This window comes from Rhipicephalus microplus, chromosome 5 (assembly GCF_043290135.1).
Source record: "Rhipicephalus microplus isolate Deutch F79 chromosome 5, USDA_Rmic, whole genome shotgun sequence".
Taxonomy (NCBI): Eukaryota; Metazoa; Arthropoda; class Arachnida; order Ixodida; family Ixodidae; genus Rhipicephalus; species Rhipicephalus microplus.
In genome coordinates, this window is record NC_134704.1 from 59,392,717 (window position 1) to 59,410,915 (window position 18,199).

Genomic DNA, 18,199 nt, shown 5'->3' on the forward strand with positions numbered 1-18,199 from the left:
AATAAAGCGTTTCTCATTCTTCTTCTTCAAAAAAAAAAAAGATCAATGTTTCACTCTTGAATTTCACGTCGATGCTTCGAGGCGTTATCATCAGTCTGACGCCATGAATTTTAATATTGCCTTTTCCGGTCGCGTTGGTTCAACGAGATTTGGTGAAATTTAATTGCTATATCATTACTCTCGGTCCACCCGAACGCATGTAGTGTAAGCAATTTTTACCGAACAACGACCAAGTAGTTCCTAGCAAACGCAGTCGAAATTTCTAACGTCACGGTGAGTTGGAGCGGGAACTTCGATGTGGCGTCGCCATGTGTACTTTTTTTATTGAGCCATTCCGCGCTCACCAATGCCTTCCCGCTCTAAGCATGTAACTTACTAAAACGGGGAACTTTTTTTTAACTTAGTGTTCTTTCAAGGCAATGCAGAGTTTAAGGAGCCATGTCTGCATAATCTAAATAAGGCAGAAGCTCAAGAAAATATGGCAGCTTCAAGAGATGGAATATCCTTTAATAATATGCTTTAAGCACGGGCGGATGGACTGACGCTTGGTTTCACTCATCATCATTCCCTCCGTGGATATGTTGGATATTTTTTTTTCCTTTCCGAGCGTGCCTAAAAGCAATCTCACTCACCGCTGCGCAATGCCTTGCTGTCGGTGAAGTTCTCACGGCGTGCTGACTTAGGAGCGCTCTCGGTGGCGATCAGCACGCGGGCTCGTTTAGTGATCCTGTATATTTATTTATTTATTTTATTTACAAGTACCGTACAGGCCTCGCAGAGGCATTGTGTAAGGTGGTCGATACAAGGTATACTAACAAATTGGGTTAACAGTCAGTAAGAACTATGTAGTTCGTCAACAACAGCAAAAATATGTGCAAGTACAGAAATAGTTGTATGTATTCCACGTGAATAGGTAAGTTTAAAACATGTAAAAGAAACGCCATAGCGTTCCATGAAAGCGTGCAATGAAGGGAATGCCAGTCTCGCTTGACTTTCCCCGCTGGTTGTGACCGCATTTGCACGTTTCTCTATACGTAATCGTTAATCACATTGCAAATGTACAATGAGTAAGGACGGTATACCGTCCATTCTCGCACGGCGCCCGTTAATGCGTACAAGGTTATGTGCAGTGCATGGAACTGAGCAATGCACCGGAACACAAAACCACACAAAAAAGGTTATGAATGAACCAAGAACAGCAGTCACGCTTCAGACTTGATATGTGGGCCGGTTTTCTATTGCTATTGAGAAAAGAATTTCAGTATCTACGAGTTGGGGGTTAGTTCGCCATCGCTACGCGATTCGGCGGTCTTCCTGGGTGAGCTCACAAGGTATACAGAGAGCTTGTTACTGGGTTCGATCATCTGCGTCAACGTTTTTCGGAGACAACACAGTGCGATGACACTGAATGGAAAGGAAACAAATCAAGGTCTCGCTCTTGAATTTCACGTTCATACTCCAACATGTTAACGTCAGTGTGACGTCATGAATTTCAGTATCATTGCCGTTTCCCCCAGCTACAGAATAACCTCCATTTAAGTGAATCTCTCATTGGAAGGAGAGAAAAATAGGAGCTTCATTGCTATCGCAAGATGCGTAGCGATCATTTCTTCCTGAACTTGACTCTAATGCTAATTAGTGGGGCGAAATCATTTACCAGGAAATGTCTCTGCTCATATGGTAGTTTTGGGAAGTTAAACCCCACATATCAGGAAATGTCTCCGTAGCGGTATTCACTGTTTAAGCTTTCAAACATGCGTGGCCTGAGTGTATGTCTTTTTTGCAATGCTAATAAGGGGCGACAAATACACGACCGTCGGTGTATAAGGCTTTCTTAAGAAAGCGAAATTCCTGACGTGAATGACTTGATATCGATGCCAAGGCATGGCACAAAAAATTGCGTGGTTGAAGTTTCAAGTAAAAAGGATAAGGAGCTAAACAACATTCCTGACCCACCTCTCCTTATCTTGAAGTGAAGGGCTGTAGAAGGCATAATAGCATATTATCTAGTTAGACGGCGTGTGTGGTCTTTTGGATTAGCATTCGAAAGGAGGACGCCGTCAAACGATTCTTGCAGTTTTCCATATCGAATTCGCCCTTGGAAAGTGTTGAAAAGGAACCATGCATTTCGCCGTTGAACTGCACGATAAGAAATAAATAAAAATAAGACTGGGTATAGACTGTTGATTCTATTCAAATCTGTTGGGTAGCCTGCAGTAACTGGTCAAGGCGTGCATTTTCTTTTTTCATGCCGAAAAATGCCGTTCTTAGCTTTCCAGGTACTCGATTATGGGCGCTAACTACCTCACAAATCATCGAGCCAAACAATGAATCGATTTCATCCTCCAAAAAACTAAGCCGGCATAGCACCAGATCGAAACGATTACGCGCGCCAACTGTAGCTATAACATACACGCTCGCCGCCAGTACAAGAAAAGCAACAGCACCGTGAAAATTCGAGAAAGCGTGGCCTCTCAGCGAAAATCGATCAACGAGAAAAAATTGCGCCCATACATTAAACGCGTGCAACCACTTTCACGGCTGTGTACCGTGCACCTGCTACGAAAAGAAAATGAAGGTAATGGATGACCCCCCACGAAGAAATACGGAGGTTCTTGTGGAATGCGATCGGTACAGAAGCATTAATTCTGTGGGTGGCGCCGCATTTCGACAGCGATGTTGTTCTAGCTCGAGGCTTGCATGTCCGGAGACTGTCGTAGACCTATAGTGGGATTAGCCCAGAGAAAGTGGGTAAATCCCACTGCACAGCGGATATGCGCCACTCGGGCTCCCACCACCCATTACTCACTATTCCCACAGCTTATGCAGTCTACGTACACTACTGTTCCCGCCACTCCTCCAACTTCAGGTTTCCTCATCGTGCCACTTCATTCCCACTACATCCCAGTTCATTCAACGCACTTCGTTCAACTGTACTTCATGCCGCAATCGGGGTGGAGTGCCACTGAATCAACACATATAGAGGAGGTGCTGTCTGAGGCAAAGCAAAACATGAATGAATCATCTTTTTTATTTTATGTTTTTATGTATATATGTACACATATCATTATGTGGGTACATATACATATAGCATTCTCCAATCAAGAATGATAGGTTGCCACTATCCCTCAAGAGGAAGGTATACAACAGCTGGATCCTACCGGTACTTACCTACGGAGCAGAAACCTGAAGGCTTAAGAGGGTTCAACTTACGTCGACAACGAAGCAGCGACTAATGGAAAGGAAAATGGTAGGTGTAACCCTAAGGAACAAGAAGGGAGCAAAAGTGTATCAGGGAACAAACGGGTGCACGTTAAGGACATCATAGTCGACAGCAAGAAGAAGAAATGGTTAGGGGCAGGGCACATAGCGCAAAGGCATGCAGGATAACCGCTGGTCATTGAGGATCACTGACTGGATTCCGAGAGAAGGAAAGCGAGTGAAAGGGACACAGAAAGTTAGGGGGGCAGGTGAGATTAGGAAGTTTGCGGATATAAAGTAGCAGCAGCAGCAAGCACAGGACCGAGTTGACTGGTGGAACATGGGACAGGCCTTTGTCCTGCAGTGGGCGTAGTCAGGTTGATGAGGATGACGAGGATGTTGATGACATATACGGGTCATGACGTTGACGGCAATAATATGCTGATAGGGTAGACATAATTGCCCAGCAATAAATGGAGTGTTCAAAGTTATGATGCACGCGTTACGTATTTTCATTCCCACGCGCCAACCCTCCCAGATTATCCTAGCTTGGATATAAGCGCACGCCGGGACAAGAGAGACGAAAAGAGTTTCAGCGTGCGACAAAGTTCTGGCACTCCACTCGAAACTGATTGACATAAAAATAATTTCAATTTTTTACGGTAGTCGATTTGTGAAGCGATAAACTTCCTTAATGAAGCAATTCTACGTTTACACGGGAAAATGTTCTAGAGGTACCCCCAACATACAAACTTCTGGTGGTTCTTGTTAGGCTTACGCCGTCCAGGACAGGTGAGCCACCATACTGCACGAAGTTGAAAAGCAGCGCACATTACCTGTGATAATGTAGTGCCACGAAACCACCGCCGAGGCCAGACGAGTGTGGGTGCACAACGCCGAGGCACAGCATGGTAGCCACGGCGGCGTCGGCCATCGTGCCGTTCTTCGTGTACACCTCCCTGCCAACGTGGCAGATTACGGAGTTATTTTCTGGCGTTTTACGTCCCGAAACTATACAATATGATTATGAGAGACAACTCGGTGCAGAGCAGAAGAAATTTTGACCACCTGGTGTTCTTTAACAGACATAACACAGCGCACGGGCCTGTAGCATTTTGCCTCCACGAAAATGCCACCATGACGGCGGGCTCGAACCCTAGACCTTTGGGTCAGCAGCCGAGCCCCATAACCACTATACACCACTGCGGTGGTCTAGTACTACGGTGAGCAGCAAGTCTCGTTGTAACGAGCGCAGATGATAGCTAATGCATTTACTTAATAACAACGATTTATTGAGAGACTTTTTGAGAGATTCATTGAGTTGAAGGACACAAAAGTCCAAAGTTGTTCGATGAAAGCCTGTGGGGCCATTATATTCACTATGCCATCTTTTATTTCTTGTTTATTTCCTTCTTTACCCAGCGATCACCTGATTGATGAAATAACTTTACACTCTATGTAAAATAGGAATAAAAATACGATTGTGACACACTACTGCTCTTCGGGTACTCACTTGACCCTTTGTGGAAGGTAGACTCAGAAAATCTAAGAGAGTTGCCATTTAAAAAACGGAGTCATAGAACTCTCACGAAGTGCGTTTTCATTTCCTTCCATGTTGGAGGTGCAAATCGCGCGTTTGCTTTTGGGCGCCGTCTTGGCGTGTTCCCCGCTCACCCCGGCTAGGGTTGCCCCGGCAACTGCCGGGGTAGCCGGGGGGGGGGGGGGGGGGCTGTCGTGCGTCGCGACCAATGCGGCGGTGCGTCTGCCGTGCCACCGCCAGTGCCTCTCTCGTCTCTCTCATCTGTCTTTTGAATTTGGGGCTTAGGTTGGGCTGGTGACTGTGCGCATGTCGTAGCAGCTCACGTGTTCGTGCGAACATGCACGTCTTCGGTGGTGGTCACACATACTCCGTGCTCAAACTGACGCTTGGATTAACGAACATTCATGGAGCTGCGGTCACGGATAACGTGCGGCTGTTACCAGTGAGTGTACTGTTTTCGTAATTACTCAGCGCTAGCTGGGCGTCACTGTACCAGTAACTTCGCGACCATTTTGATTGCGTAAGCGTCTCGCATTGAGCTGGTTGGTACCTAATGATTATTATTGAAGAAACAGCGCTCTAGTTGGACGAAGTCAGCGTCGTCCTCGCGTCCTCTTGTTCTGTTCTAATGCTGCCTTTTCGTTCAAAACTTTTGAATCTGTCCGTAGTGCTTCATTCCTTTGCCGCAGTGCTTCCATCTTTACAGCCCGATGGGGTGGCAGCCAGGGTCGCAGTCGCAAGTGGTTCATAGCTGAAGAGCCTGAAGATGAAAGCGTCACGGATAACGTGCTGCTGTTAACAGTGAGTGTACTGTCTTCGTAGTTAATCAGCGCTAGCTGGGCGTCTGCAGCTGCTCTAAGGAAGTAGACTGCAGCTGCTCTAGGGAAGTAGGCAATATCCCAACAGACGCATGCGTCCACGGGGATGTTGCAGATGCCCACTTAAAACTGTTGCTTAGCGTACGGTAGTTCGAGGCGCAGATATATAGTGTGGTGTTGACAGCTCGTACACGGTAGTCTTTTAAAATGTTTAGGACAAGCCTCGGCAGCAACGGAAAATCTCTAAGACTTTCGATGGTGCGCGTTAGTGCGTCTGCCGCCATGCTCTGTTTTTCCTTGTTTCTGTTTGCTGTTTTTGTACTTTGCTTATATCTGCAATGACGATGTAAAAAGCCGTAGAGTCGCCTGACCCACGTAGGAGCGTCACCGGCAAGAGTCGCCTGACTCCCTAAAAAAGGGGTACTGTCCTTTGTGAAAGAGTCCTGTCACCCTTCTTTTAAGAAGGTCAGGGGACTCTCCTCAGCGCGCCGACTCTGACCCATCAAGAGAATCACCCTGTATCTCTAAAGAGAATGACTAGAGTGGTATACGTGACAAGTCAGAACCCTCCGAAAAGAGTCAGGTATATTATCCTTTATTGGCGAAGCTCCTTATAGCGGCAATTGTTCGTCCCTCGTAGCCGTTGTAGTAGTGTGTTACAAGTATAACATTTTGACCTCCAAGGTGGTACAGGTGGGATATTTATTCTGTGCGTTGTTGAACAATAAAAAATTCGCTACGTGCGCATTAACTAAAAGCCGAATTCTCCTGTCTCTCATTCCCCCTTAGCAGCCATTGGCATGTACATTGAGCACTACCTGACAAGAAAGGGTTGGTACGTTATACTCGCTGGGTGTAACCTCCTTGGTTTTAGAAAGGTTTAGCGAGCATTGGGCCGCAGTGCCATGAATACAGTGAACTAGTATATACCATGGTGGTTGAAGGTTGGAAGTAGACCCGAAGCGCAAGCCGTAAGAAAGTGTGCGTGTGCCACCTCTCGTTTAGTCCTTGGAATGTCCACTGAATGGCGGTGCTTCTATATGGGGAATATATGATGAAAAGATGCGAGATGGTGGTACTTGGAGTGTTAGATGGACGAACGGACACACAGACAGATGCATGGATGGACGCATGAACGGACGCAGGAGCGGATGCATGGGCGAACGCAGGGACGGACGCACGAACAGACACACGCACGGACGGGCGGATGGATGCATGGACGGTCACACAGACGGACGCAAGAACGAGTGGATGGACGAATGCTTCGCCCCACTCTCCATCATTCACTCCGCGGATATGCTGCCAATTTTTTTTCTCTTCTTTTTTGGGTGATGGGGAGAAGTCACATCCGTGGCAGCGCAGCTGTTGCTACGGGTCACTGTGCTATCACGTGATTGCTGAGAGTGTGAGAAGGAGAGGCCAGAGCTGGCATCGTTCCAGAGCACGGGTGGGTGGACGAGAGTATGAAACAATAAAGAGTTCCACCTTAGAAGCTGAAAAATCCACACGAGTGAGTACCGACTGAAACCAAGAACCTTCGCGCGTGTTGGTTGTATCTTAACCACTGAAAACTATGCGCCTGTTACAATTTAAAATTGTAATCCGCCATGTTTAGGTCGTCTTACAAAATAGCGAGAACCGATGAAACAATTTACGTTTGCGGAGGTAGTATGAGGAGTAGTTCCGTAATATTTCCTACACCTTGGACACAACGAACGTGGCCAACACTTCGTACACAGGGGTATACTAACGACGTTGGCAATTTCCGACGAGAATTAAAACAGATATTGCCATTTGATTGATATTTGAGTCGATAACTGAACTTTCATTTTTTTTTTCAATCTCATCTAGTTCTATACGTATTGACAGGCTGCCAGATATTGATAGGAAGAACATTCGGCCCGTCTGATGGATCAAACACGCGCACTCTGGCCCGTGCTGTACCTTTTTCAGGAGCGCCTCTCGAAGAACTGTGTGTGAGTGTACAGTCTGAAGGCACTCGTTATTCTAATGCAACAAAAATGGTCTTTTAATACTTGGATTTATACATCCTATAGTAATTGGTCTAATTTAATCGCATCAAAATATATCTTACTGACTCATTTTCTCTAGTCGCATAAGCAGGAAGCAGCTCTAGAAGGGTTGTACTATTTAGTTTTGGTTATATACATTGTAGGCAAAGAAAAATAAAACCTTTGACATGGCCCGCTGAAAGCGGAACATTAAACTAGTAGTGGTCTATTTAGAAAAGTAATCCTTTTCAAAGATACAACACAAAGGGAAGTTAAACGAAGGTGCACTTCTTACTCTGAAGTTTCAATTCACTAACGCTCGAAGTATTTTGATAATCGTTAGTATAAACTGCGTGTGTGCCAGTCCGCCTTCGCACTGTTCCCAAAGGTCGCGGATTCGATCATGGCGATCGCATGTCGACGGCGACAAAATGGTAGAGAGGCCCGTGTAGTGTGTGATGTTGGTGCACGTTGAAAAAAACCAGACGATCGAAATTTCCGGGGCCATCCAACATAGGGAGTCTCTTGTAATTATATGATGGCAGTGGCTCGTAAAACCCAAATATTATTGTTCGCACTGTCAGACGTGTGGGTTTAGACCCCTTTTTTTAGTGATGCGATGGTGCTCATCGCACGTAAGGATCAGACGTGGTCAGGGGATAAGAGAAGCAGCGGAAGCATTTGATTAAAAAAAAAGAGGGACAATCATGCGCCAGCAAAACCTCGATGCCTTTACAAAGAAAAAAAAATTAAACCTAATGTTTGCGTTGTTCGTTGCCATGCCATTTTGTATAGCGTGTATCCAGTGTTCTTGTGCTAAAGTTTTCGTTCGCATTGTTTCCTTCCCTGCCAGCTTTTCTGCGTACGTCCAATGTATACATTGGGCTTTTAAGTAACCTGATTGTTCCAATTATTTCCCAGTTGAGAATAGCGCTTCCGTTGTGTCATCTTTCTTCGTGATGGTTCCGCGTGTGTGATGTGTTTCTCTCATTATCTTTTTGAGCCGCCAGTCGGCACACCTGGTGAAAACAAGTTGTGTACAATAATTATTTCATCATCATTGAGAGTTAATAATTATATAAATAATTAATCACTGTTTTAAAGCAAATATATTGTATATATATACTACAGAAAAAGTTTTTACGAATAGTTTTCAATGTGCCATTTAACTCCTGCACTTACGATTTATTTTTGAAAGCAAATATAATTCGCGTGTTTAACCTTTTTAATTATCAGTCAAGTCTAGCGTTCAAAGGCGATATAAAAGAAAACAAAGTTCTTTCACGAGCTATCTAATCAAGCAAAAAACAAACATTCATATAGCGCTCGACGCAGAGAACAGTGGAAGGTGGTGACTGAGCGGACAAATTACTCTGTGCAGCTAATATCTTACACATTACCAACCCTTTTAAACTCATGTCCTAAATCAAACATTAAAATACCGTTTACTTCTCTACAAACACTGCGTGACCATTTCAATTTAGGCTCGCATAGTAAACAAGAGGAGCGATGCTGATGTAACTAGTTATATGTGAATTAACAGTGTTTTTTTTTTTTCAGTGTCATCATGTGTGCTGTCGCTGCTGTATTGTAGACATGGCTGCGGGCATTCTGTCCTGTTGCTTGTGCCTCAAGCAACTTTTACCAGCAGTGTCCTCCATCAATGATATTATTATTATTATTATTATTATTATTATTATTATTATTATTATTATTATTATTATTATTATTATTATTATTATTATACAGAAGCCATAGGCTAGTTCGGGTCCCCTTAGATATATACGTAGAACAAGCTGCAATAGTTCCACTAAACGACGTATAGGATGCGTGTACGAAGGGCCTCGAAGGGGTAAACAATACCTGGGTATGTGCTGGCACGCATGTGCGTCAGTGACCACGGCCCAGCGGCTGTACTGGCCCAGGGAGGAAGGAGACGGGTCCGGCTCCCTGGGGCCGCCGGCGGCAAAGTAGAAGACGAACAACACGAGAGACGCCAGGCCGAGCATGGTGGCAATCACCGAACCCGTGCCGTACAGGAACTGTCGTCGGGCGCGGATGGCACTGCGTTGCGACGGTATCAAATGACGTTATTACAAAAGGCATATGTGTAATGTTTGTTTGTTTGTTACTGTTAACCTTAGAAGGGTCATTACAGAAATAGATGAATTCAATCAGATAGAGTTCAAGATTCACGCGACGTAAACATGAACATGATTTCAAAGGCACTGCTTACTTCGGAGATATGCTAAGAGTAAAAATAGAAAGGGGAAGAAAAAAAGCACAAATGCACTCGTCGCGTCCACAGCGTGGCGCAAATGATTAGGGTTCAAGAACGCCGAAAGACCTGTATAGGCAGGTGCATATATGGAGCTCGTTTAAGAATGCAGTGGGAAGCAGAGGAAACCAGTGAATCAGGTAGCATGTTCCATTCGTTAATTACTCGAGGAAGATAGCTATTGACCTCGGGTATGTACATGTCGTGGCGCCACCTATGCGGTGACGTCACTCATATATGATGCCGGATTGTGTTGTCTGCTATAGAACACCACATTTCTGGCAATTTCGCCTTGTGAGCTTCTCTTTATTTTGAAGCTCAGTGCTTAAACAAGCGGTAAGGCCTAATAATACGGGCAAGCAAACCGTGAATTTGTGCCCCCGGTGGCACTCTCGTGTCTAATTTGCATCGTAAAATTAGGACTAACAACCAGTGCAGCCATGGGGGATGATGCAAGTGGTGTCGCGAAAGCAAAGCTGCCGCATTCGACAACTGCGCATCCTATCTGTGACGTCAAAACGATCGCAGCGCTGGCCTCTCTGGTGAAGACTCTCGCGGCCAAAACCCAAAGGAGTCCATTCGCGCCAGTGGAGCCTCAATAAACATTCTCTGCCTGCGCCATAAACGTGGATTCGGAGATAATTTGAAAAAGTCGTGCTTTTTAATCTAAACTTGTTGTGGACAATCAACAAAAGGACTTTTAATCCTTCCACATGTTGGAATAAGCATAAACGCTACACACACACACACACACACACACACACACACACACACACACACACACACACACACACACATATATATATATATATATATATATATATATATATATATATATATATATATATATATATATATATGTGTGTGTGTGTGTGTGTGTGTGTGTGTGTGTGTGTGTGTGTGTGTGTGTGTGTGTGCGTGTGTGTGTGTGTGTGTGTGTGTGTGTGTGTGTGTGTGTGTGTGTGTTTGTAATGTGCTGGTTCGGTTCCTGCTAAGGGCAAGTTATCTTTTCACCCACTTTTTTTCTTCATATTCACATTTTTGCTTTTCTAATATCTTCTCCTATACTTTCCTTGGTATTATTGTCTGCTTGATCTCATTATTATTGTGTAAAACACGGAAAAACTGGCTTTGAAGTATAACCTTCTTTTCTTATATATATATAATCAGACACGAACCTTATTTCGATGAATATCTATTAAGAGAAGGTGATTCTTAAGAGATAAAGGAAGAGAAAAGTGAGCCCCGTAACTGTCTGCTTCAGTGAGCGACACCTCAACAGTAGCTCACAAGGGATGGGGGTGAGGAGGGATAAAAGGGGTAGGAGTAAAGGTGTAGTAAAGAGGAAGAGACGTGAGGTGGTAAGCCAGAAGGAGCGACAACAAACCGAGGGGATAGGAGAGATAGGAAAGATGGAAACACGGTAACAGGAGTCCGAGCACGGGGCACCACTTGCGAGAGCTCTTGTCGGCGTCAGTAGATGGCGTAGAGCAAGTCCAGTCGGTCAGAGCTACACTGTCGTCGAAGGTCGTCGGCGTCAGGAGGTGACGTAGGGCGAGCCCAGTCGGCCAGAGCTACGCTGACGCCGGATCGCGAGGACACAACCGGTCGGCAGGGAATCCAGCAAGCGAGTCCCAATTATCTAATAAAATACATACATACATACATACATACATACATACATACATACATACATACATACATACATACATACATACATACATACATACATACATACATACATACATACATACATACATACATACATACATACATACATACATACATACATACATACATACATACATACATACATACATACATACATACATACATACATACCAATTCAGCCGTGCGAGAAATGTGCCTTATGATAAGCTTTAGTGGCGCCTATTTACCTTTTCTTATAAGATAGCGTAGTCCTCATTAGCCCACTGTAGGCGACATCAGACGACACTGGTCAATAATAACGAAGAATATTAACCTGCAACTCCGGTATTATGATATTCAAGGTACGTCTGCTTTTTACACTGGCGCACGTCTTTGTCAGTAAGGTAAATGCGAACGCATGAAAAAAAAAAAGACTGTGTGTGATCAGCCTAGCCACATAATGAATAAAATGCTACGTACTCTGCTATGATCCGGGACGAATCATCTGCGTCTTCTGCTGATTCCGGTTCCTCGTCACTGCGCATGGCGATGAGTTGACGCTAGCGGATGCCACTCCTCTTTAGATGTTGTCCCTTCCTCGGGTGGCTACAACCTGCCGATCGGTGCCGAATGCTTTCTGTGGCAACCGGCGAACGAAGAAGCTGGCCCGTCCTCGGCTAAATGCCCGTGTCGATTCTTGTTAGCGAGAGACTTAGCTGAAACGCGTCCGGCTCCCTCGTCTCCTACTTCTTCATTCTCTCTCACGCGCTGCCTTCGCAGTGCGTGCCCACGCGATAGGCCCCTGACGAAGGTGGTCGTTGATGGTGACTATAGTTAAATCAATATGTAACTAATTTAGATAATAAGTCATTGGAGCCGTTGTGAACCCCGGCGTAAAACACTTTCGTGTTAAACGAACGAATTCTACCGAGGGCTGCTCATTTACACAATCGTAAACCGAGGCCTCCGTTGATCAGGTAATCGCTGTGTTCCATTTCGAAGCGCAGGGCCAGGACTGCCCATCAATGGCTCCCATGCACTGTTACGTAGTGCTCAAATTACCGTGCGGTAGTAATAGTTTCTCTTATTTCTAAATGGGACGGGCGAATTTCCGTAGCTTAGTACAGAACGTGGAAATTTTCGTCACGTCTACCTGCATGTATATACAGGGCGCAAAGCTTCTTGACGTAATTCGCTATTCATTGCTTGCTTGCTCTTTATATTCGATGGTGCTTACCCACCATGGGGGAGAAGTCATGAAGTAGGCCACTCCCCTGCAGTGTACCGAAGGAAGTAAGGCCGGTTAAAGGCCTGACCACACGTACCGTGGCAGCGCGTGGCTTTGTGACGCGATGCCGCACCCTCTCCTAATGAAGAGACAGAGAGAGAGAGAGAGGGCATGGTGCCGTGTTACAAAGCAACGCGCTGACGCTCTGCAGCGGGTAAGTGCGGTTGGGTCTTGAAATAGACGTTCATAACGTTGTTTGGAAGCACAGCAGTTCCCATAAGACAAGTTTTTTTTTAATAATACTGTACAAGTATGGTGTTCCCGGCGCACAGAGAGTGACACCTCCAATCCGAACGACATGGAGCTGTCTCTCAAATAACCCCGCGTGGCAACCCGAATGGACCCCTCAGTGAATATCTCCGGCTCAGCCACATTAGCAATCAAGGCCAAGTTTACAAGCTACACAGAATACATACAACACTACAGAATGGCATGACGCGTTTTTTCCACACCCCACTAGAGTCTAGAAAGCTAACAAGTTGCAGAATAACGACATTTATTAACAGACTTATACATAAACCCTGTGAACCCCCACAGCAGTTACCGAAACCTATATCCGTACAACAAATGCAAACTATGCGAAACGGAAAAGTGCTCGTATAAATAGGTAGGTAGGTAATAAACTTTATTAAGGATCCAACGAGGAATCACTGGCCCGGGCTAGGCCTTCAGGATCCGTCGGTCACGGATCATCGTGCGATGTCCTCGGCGATAGCCCTGGCTCACTATACAGTCCAGATTTTGTCCACTGCATGTGGGCTGAGACGGGCGGCTCGCCATCGCTCAGCCAGTCGTCCTGGGGTACACTGACTCTCATCCTAGTAGTGGCGGCGAATGTCCCAATCCATGAAGTTCTCCATGAGACCCACCGGGAGTGGTGGCGGCTTGCGCTACTCAGCTCAGACGTCGAAGACCAAAGATGGGCGATCCAGCCAGCCAGGGTGGTATTAGAGAGCAAAATCTCCGATAGTCACCTTTGGTGTCTAACTCGAACTACAAACATGCCGTATCTCCCACTAAGACTTATTCACTCACTCATATAGAAGGCTCCCGAAAGGGACTAGGTCATACGCACAGTTGCAACGTGAAGCTATACGGAAAAAACCATACAGACTTTTCAGGAAGACAATTTTCCAATTGACGAGGTATTTGTAAACTGGGAATATTTATGATTAGACTCACATAAAAGGTTTAGGGGCTTTGAAGTAGATGTATGTATTTACATAATCGTTGATTAGTTGGTCAACAGGTAATTTGACTATATGGGTTAGATCACAACAGGAGACACGAAGTGGGCTACAGTGAGAAAATAACAGTAAAATGGAAGTTTTCACATCAAAGCAAAGATGGTAGCGGTAGGATGTCAGCTTGCAGTTCTGAATTGTTCGAGGATATGAAAGAAGTTTTTCGGATTTTCGTTATTGATAGTAATACACTGTACGACAAGCACAATCTTCAATATATTTCTGATGATGAGTTAGTTGGGCGGAAATAAATACGCTGTTATAAATGTATTTCTTCTTTATGTTCACTTTCTAATCAGCAGTCATTGATTTCTCCTGCTGCTATAGATTTCATAGTAACATTTCATTATGGATTTAAACGTTGCTTATTGTCAGCACTTATGGATAGTTGTTCTTGCTAATACAACCCGAAATCGTACATCCGTTTCCATTGCAGTGGTTATGAGTCGCTCGTTCGAGGGACAGTAACGACATCAATGCATACAAGACTTCGAAGATCTTAGTTAATTAGAGTTATCATAATTATCCCCAGCCCCCGGAGCATTTCAAGACCATCTTGCTTGTTTCCTTTGTGTTCAAAAGACAACATTAGTTCCGTTACCTACCGTTGAGAGCATATTCATAGGTAACCTCAAAAATAGCATTCTGCGAGTTCAGGGCGCTGCATCATATATTCTGAAAAGTTTGATTCCCAAGAAAAGATGTATCCGAGTGACCACTAACGTAGCGCAATGTAAGTAGCGGAAACATCAGAACATATTAAGTTGACTGTCCCTCCCATACGAAGTATCTTGTCATGAGCATCGACATCGATGGACTCAATGGAGGATAAGATTTCGCAAGAGACAGGAATACGCGTTATTCTTACGCTATTGTATAATCTGCGTGATGTATGTGCACGGGTGTTCATGCCTGCGCATTCATAGCTTTGTGATGCGTTTAATGAGCATGCAAAAACTCACAGGTGGTCGATGTAATCTCGATCCTGCATCTCGTACCGAGTTCTTCGTAGCCTGCTTTGCGCCTTCACCACAGTAAGCCATCAGTGATGCTCGTGTTATCGAATATGACAAGTATGCATATAATGTGCGAAGAGAGCCTGCGAATGACGTCTCGTACTGATGAATGAATAAAACATTTATTGATTGAAAATTGTACCTCGGAGCTCGCTCACGCTCACCCACCGTGGGAGGTCTTAAGTAACCGCAATAAAATATATACGTAGTGCTTGGTGCCCCGCCGCGGTGGTCTAGTGGCTAAGGTACTCGGCTGATGACCCGCACGTCGTGGGATCGAATCCCGGCTGCGGCGGCTGCAATTTCGATGGAGGCGAAAATGATGTAGGCCCGTGTGCTAAGATTTGGGTGCACGGTAAAGAATCCCAGGCGGTCGAAATTTTTGGAGTCCCCCACTACGGCGGCGTCTCTCATAATCAAGTGGTGGTATTGGGACGTTAAACACCACATACCAATCAATGTTTTCGGCATTTCTGTACGTGGAAGGTAGAGTGCTTACTGAAACCTCGCCAAGAAAAGAGATAAGTCAATACACACACACACACACACACACACACACACACACACACACACACACACACACACACACACACACACACGCACAATGCTCGCACACGATCGTGCTCTGGTTCCATTTGGGCCTGCGTTCGCAGCCACACCGAGCTCCCAACTCGGCGCTCGCTTCTCTCGCCCCCTGGCGGAGATCGCCGTCATTTGCGAGGCGTGTGTGGCGGGTGTGCGATCCCGCGCGCCGCTCTCAAAATTGAATCGTGCGCGAGCCGACCTCGTGATCTCACGCCTCCCCGGCACGACCTGCGTGGAAGTTCGTGTCGCGTTCAGGTTCCGGCCGCCCTATTGGCCTCTGGCAGTCGGCAATACACTGCGCACAGCGTTGGCGATGAGGTTTACTTGGAGCACGTTAAAGAAACCAGGTGGTCGAAATTTCCGGAGGCCTCCTTTACGGCTTCTCTTATAATCATGTGGTGGTTTTGGGACGTTAAACCTCACGAATCAATCAATCGAGGTTTACTCGGAGTGTGTATAGTTATTACAGTAAATGTGCGCAAACCTTCTTGATGTGAACAAAAGAGGTTTAAAAAAAGTGCTGAAGTGGAAATTATTGTCCAGTAGTGAAGCCGTACCCATTGTAAGATGGTGGCTGCGGCAGCCATTTTACTAGGGGCATGATGAGCTGTTGGCGTTCGGTGACTGAGAAGGAGCGTTTTTCTTGCACGTCCGACAAGTTCAACGTGGCAACCTTTTTGGGTCAGATAGTGCTCAAGGAGCATCCTTGTGCTACTAGTTTTCAATAGTAAGCCTCGAATTCAAGGTAAAACCTCGAATTCAAATAGACACGCTGCACTTGAACGGAAAGCACCGCATTATCACCAAGGAGTAGCAGAGTTCACAAAGTCAAAATGACAAGATGGTTTTTACATTTGATTAGGAGGACCGGAAAATTGTACTGATAACAAGGACTGACGTCATGCGAGGTGTGGCATCGTCGTGCGGACGGGAAATTTGACAGGATATTGTACTCGCCAGTCCAGTGACTTTTGCCAACAGTCGAATTGATCTCTGTATCATTGACGCCAAGCCGCTTGTATACAGTGCCGAGCGATGCGGGAGTTCGCAAATTCATTCTTCCGTTTCTTCGAAATCGTGCAAAGAAATACACCGCGGGAAATCCTTCCTGTCGCCCTCGGGACTTCCCGTGCAGCAGCGAATCCGAGGAACGCCGCGACGCTTGGCTTGAAGGTTTGCTAAATTTTTATTTTTATTTTACGTCGCCGAAAGCGGAAGAAGTAAGAAGTATTCTCTGACGCCTAGAGCTGACGCTTTCGCGTCATCTGGAAGGATTCAGGAAATGCGCTCGCGAGCCGAGCTGCCGTACCGTTTGTAGTGCGTGAGAATGACGGTGAAGTCCCACGCGTCTGGGAAAGCCTTCTTTCACTCGAGACTTGAGTTGCGCAGAAAGAAATAATGCTAAACTCTGAGCCAGTTTAACGACATGACAACCATCTGACAGGAAGCTGTATGCGCACAAGTAATGCATGATGATGATGTTCAATCATCATCACCATGTAGTATATATATATATATATATATATATATATATATATATATATATATATATATATATATATATATATATATATATATATATATATATATATATATATATATATATATATATATATATATATTTATATGTGTGTGTGTGTGTGAGTGTGTGTGTGTGTGTGTGTTTGTGCACTTCCGCCATATATAATTTATAAACAACCTCTAGAAATTGAAATTTTATACGCCAGTGTGTGCCATTTGAACGACATGGTAAATAAGCAAAATGAGCAGCAAAAAGATCCACAGGAATCTATAAGTGTACTTGGAATAATTTTGAGAAGAACTTGCCACACTATAATTTCCACTTCAATCTATTTTGGTTAGATGAAGTGAAATGGTATGCCACACACTTTATTCTTGCCCGTTTCTTTTTCCCGCAATGCATTACTGATTGAAAGGAACTGTTATATGTCATAGGCAAACACCATCGGAGCTCACGTTGATATGAAGTATTTATTCATAACAGGCTCTGTAATTGTATTGAGTTTTGTGGCCGTTCGTATCTATTCGAAAAGTTGTGATCGATGGGAGTACACAAATCGGGAACCGCGAGTTATTTGAGAACGAGCAAGAGTGGTGCAATGGCCGACGCCAGCCGGAATTCGTGTTAGCGTGTCGGAAATTGGTTAGGCGCTACTGTGAAGAAACGTGCGCCCGAAACGTGCTCAAGGTGGAACGTGCGTCGTGGAACCCGGCTAAGCTGGAGTAGGGCTGCTGTATTCCTTTCGCTGTCGTGCACAGGCAGGAATGGATGGGAGAAAAATATCGTCGTGGTGACAGCGAACGTGTGCACATATTGGAGATACGTCAATATGTGTGAGGACGTTGTTGAATGATTGCAATAGCCGTGGACATGTCTTCTTTGTTTTTTATTGACGTGTGATAAACATTCTAACACTAGCAAGGTACACTATGTGTGTGTGGGGGGGGGGGGGGGATAATCACGTTACCACATCCGCGATGTGTCCCTCTGCTCTGAGCGGGTTATGTAGGCCGTATGAGTGGCATGCATCAGTGAAAGGAATTCG

The 18,199-nt window shown here is 45.2% G+C and overlaps 1 protein-coding gene across 3 annotated transcripts in view; it reads right to left on the reverse strand.

Moving 5' to 3' along the window:
• LOC142817800 (scoloptoxin SSD14-like) overlaps positions 1-12,054 on the reverse strand; it is a 56,505-nt gene extending 44,451 nt beyond the window's left edge. For all 3 annotated transcript variants that reach the window (XM_075895548.1, XM_075895550.1, XM_075895549.1), the window contains exons 1-4: positions 11,980-12,054; positions 9,435-9,635; positions 4,038-4,160; positions 633-727 (exon numbers count right to left, since the gene is read on the reverse strand). In XM_075895548.1, coding sequence (XP_075751663.1) covers positions 633-727; positions 4,038-4,160; positions 9,435-9,635; positions 11,980-12,044 — 484 coding nt within the window. In that variant the 5' untranslated portion in view covers positions 12,045-12,054. The remainder of the gene's footprint in view (positions 1-632; positions 728-4,037; positions 4,161-9,434; positions 9,636-11,979) is intronic.
• Positions 12,055-18,199: the final 6,145 nt, after the last annotated feature.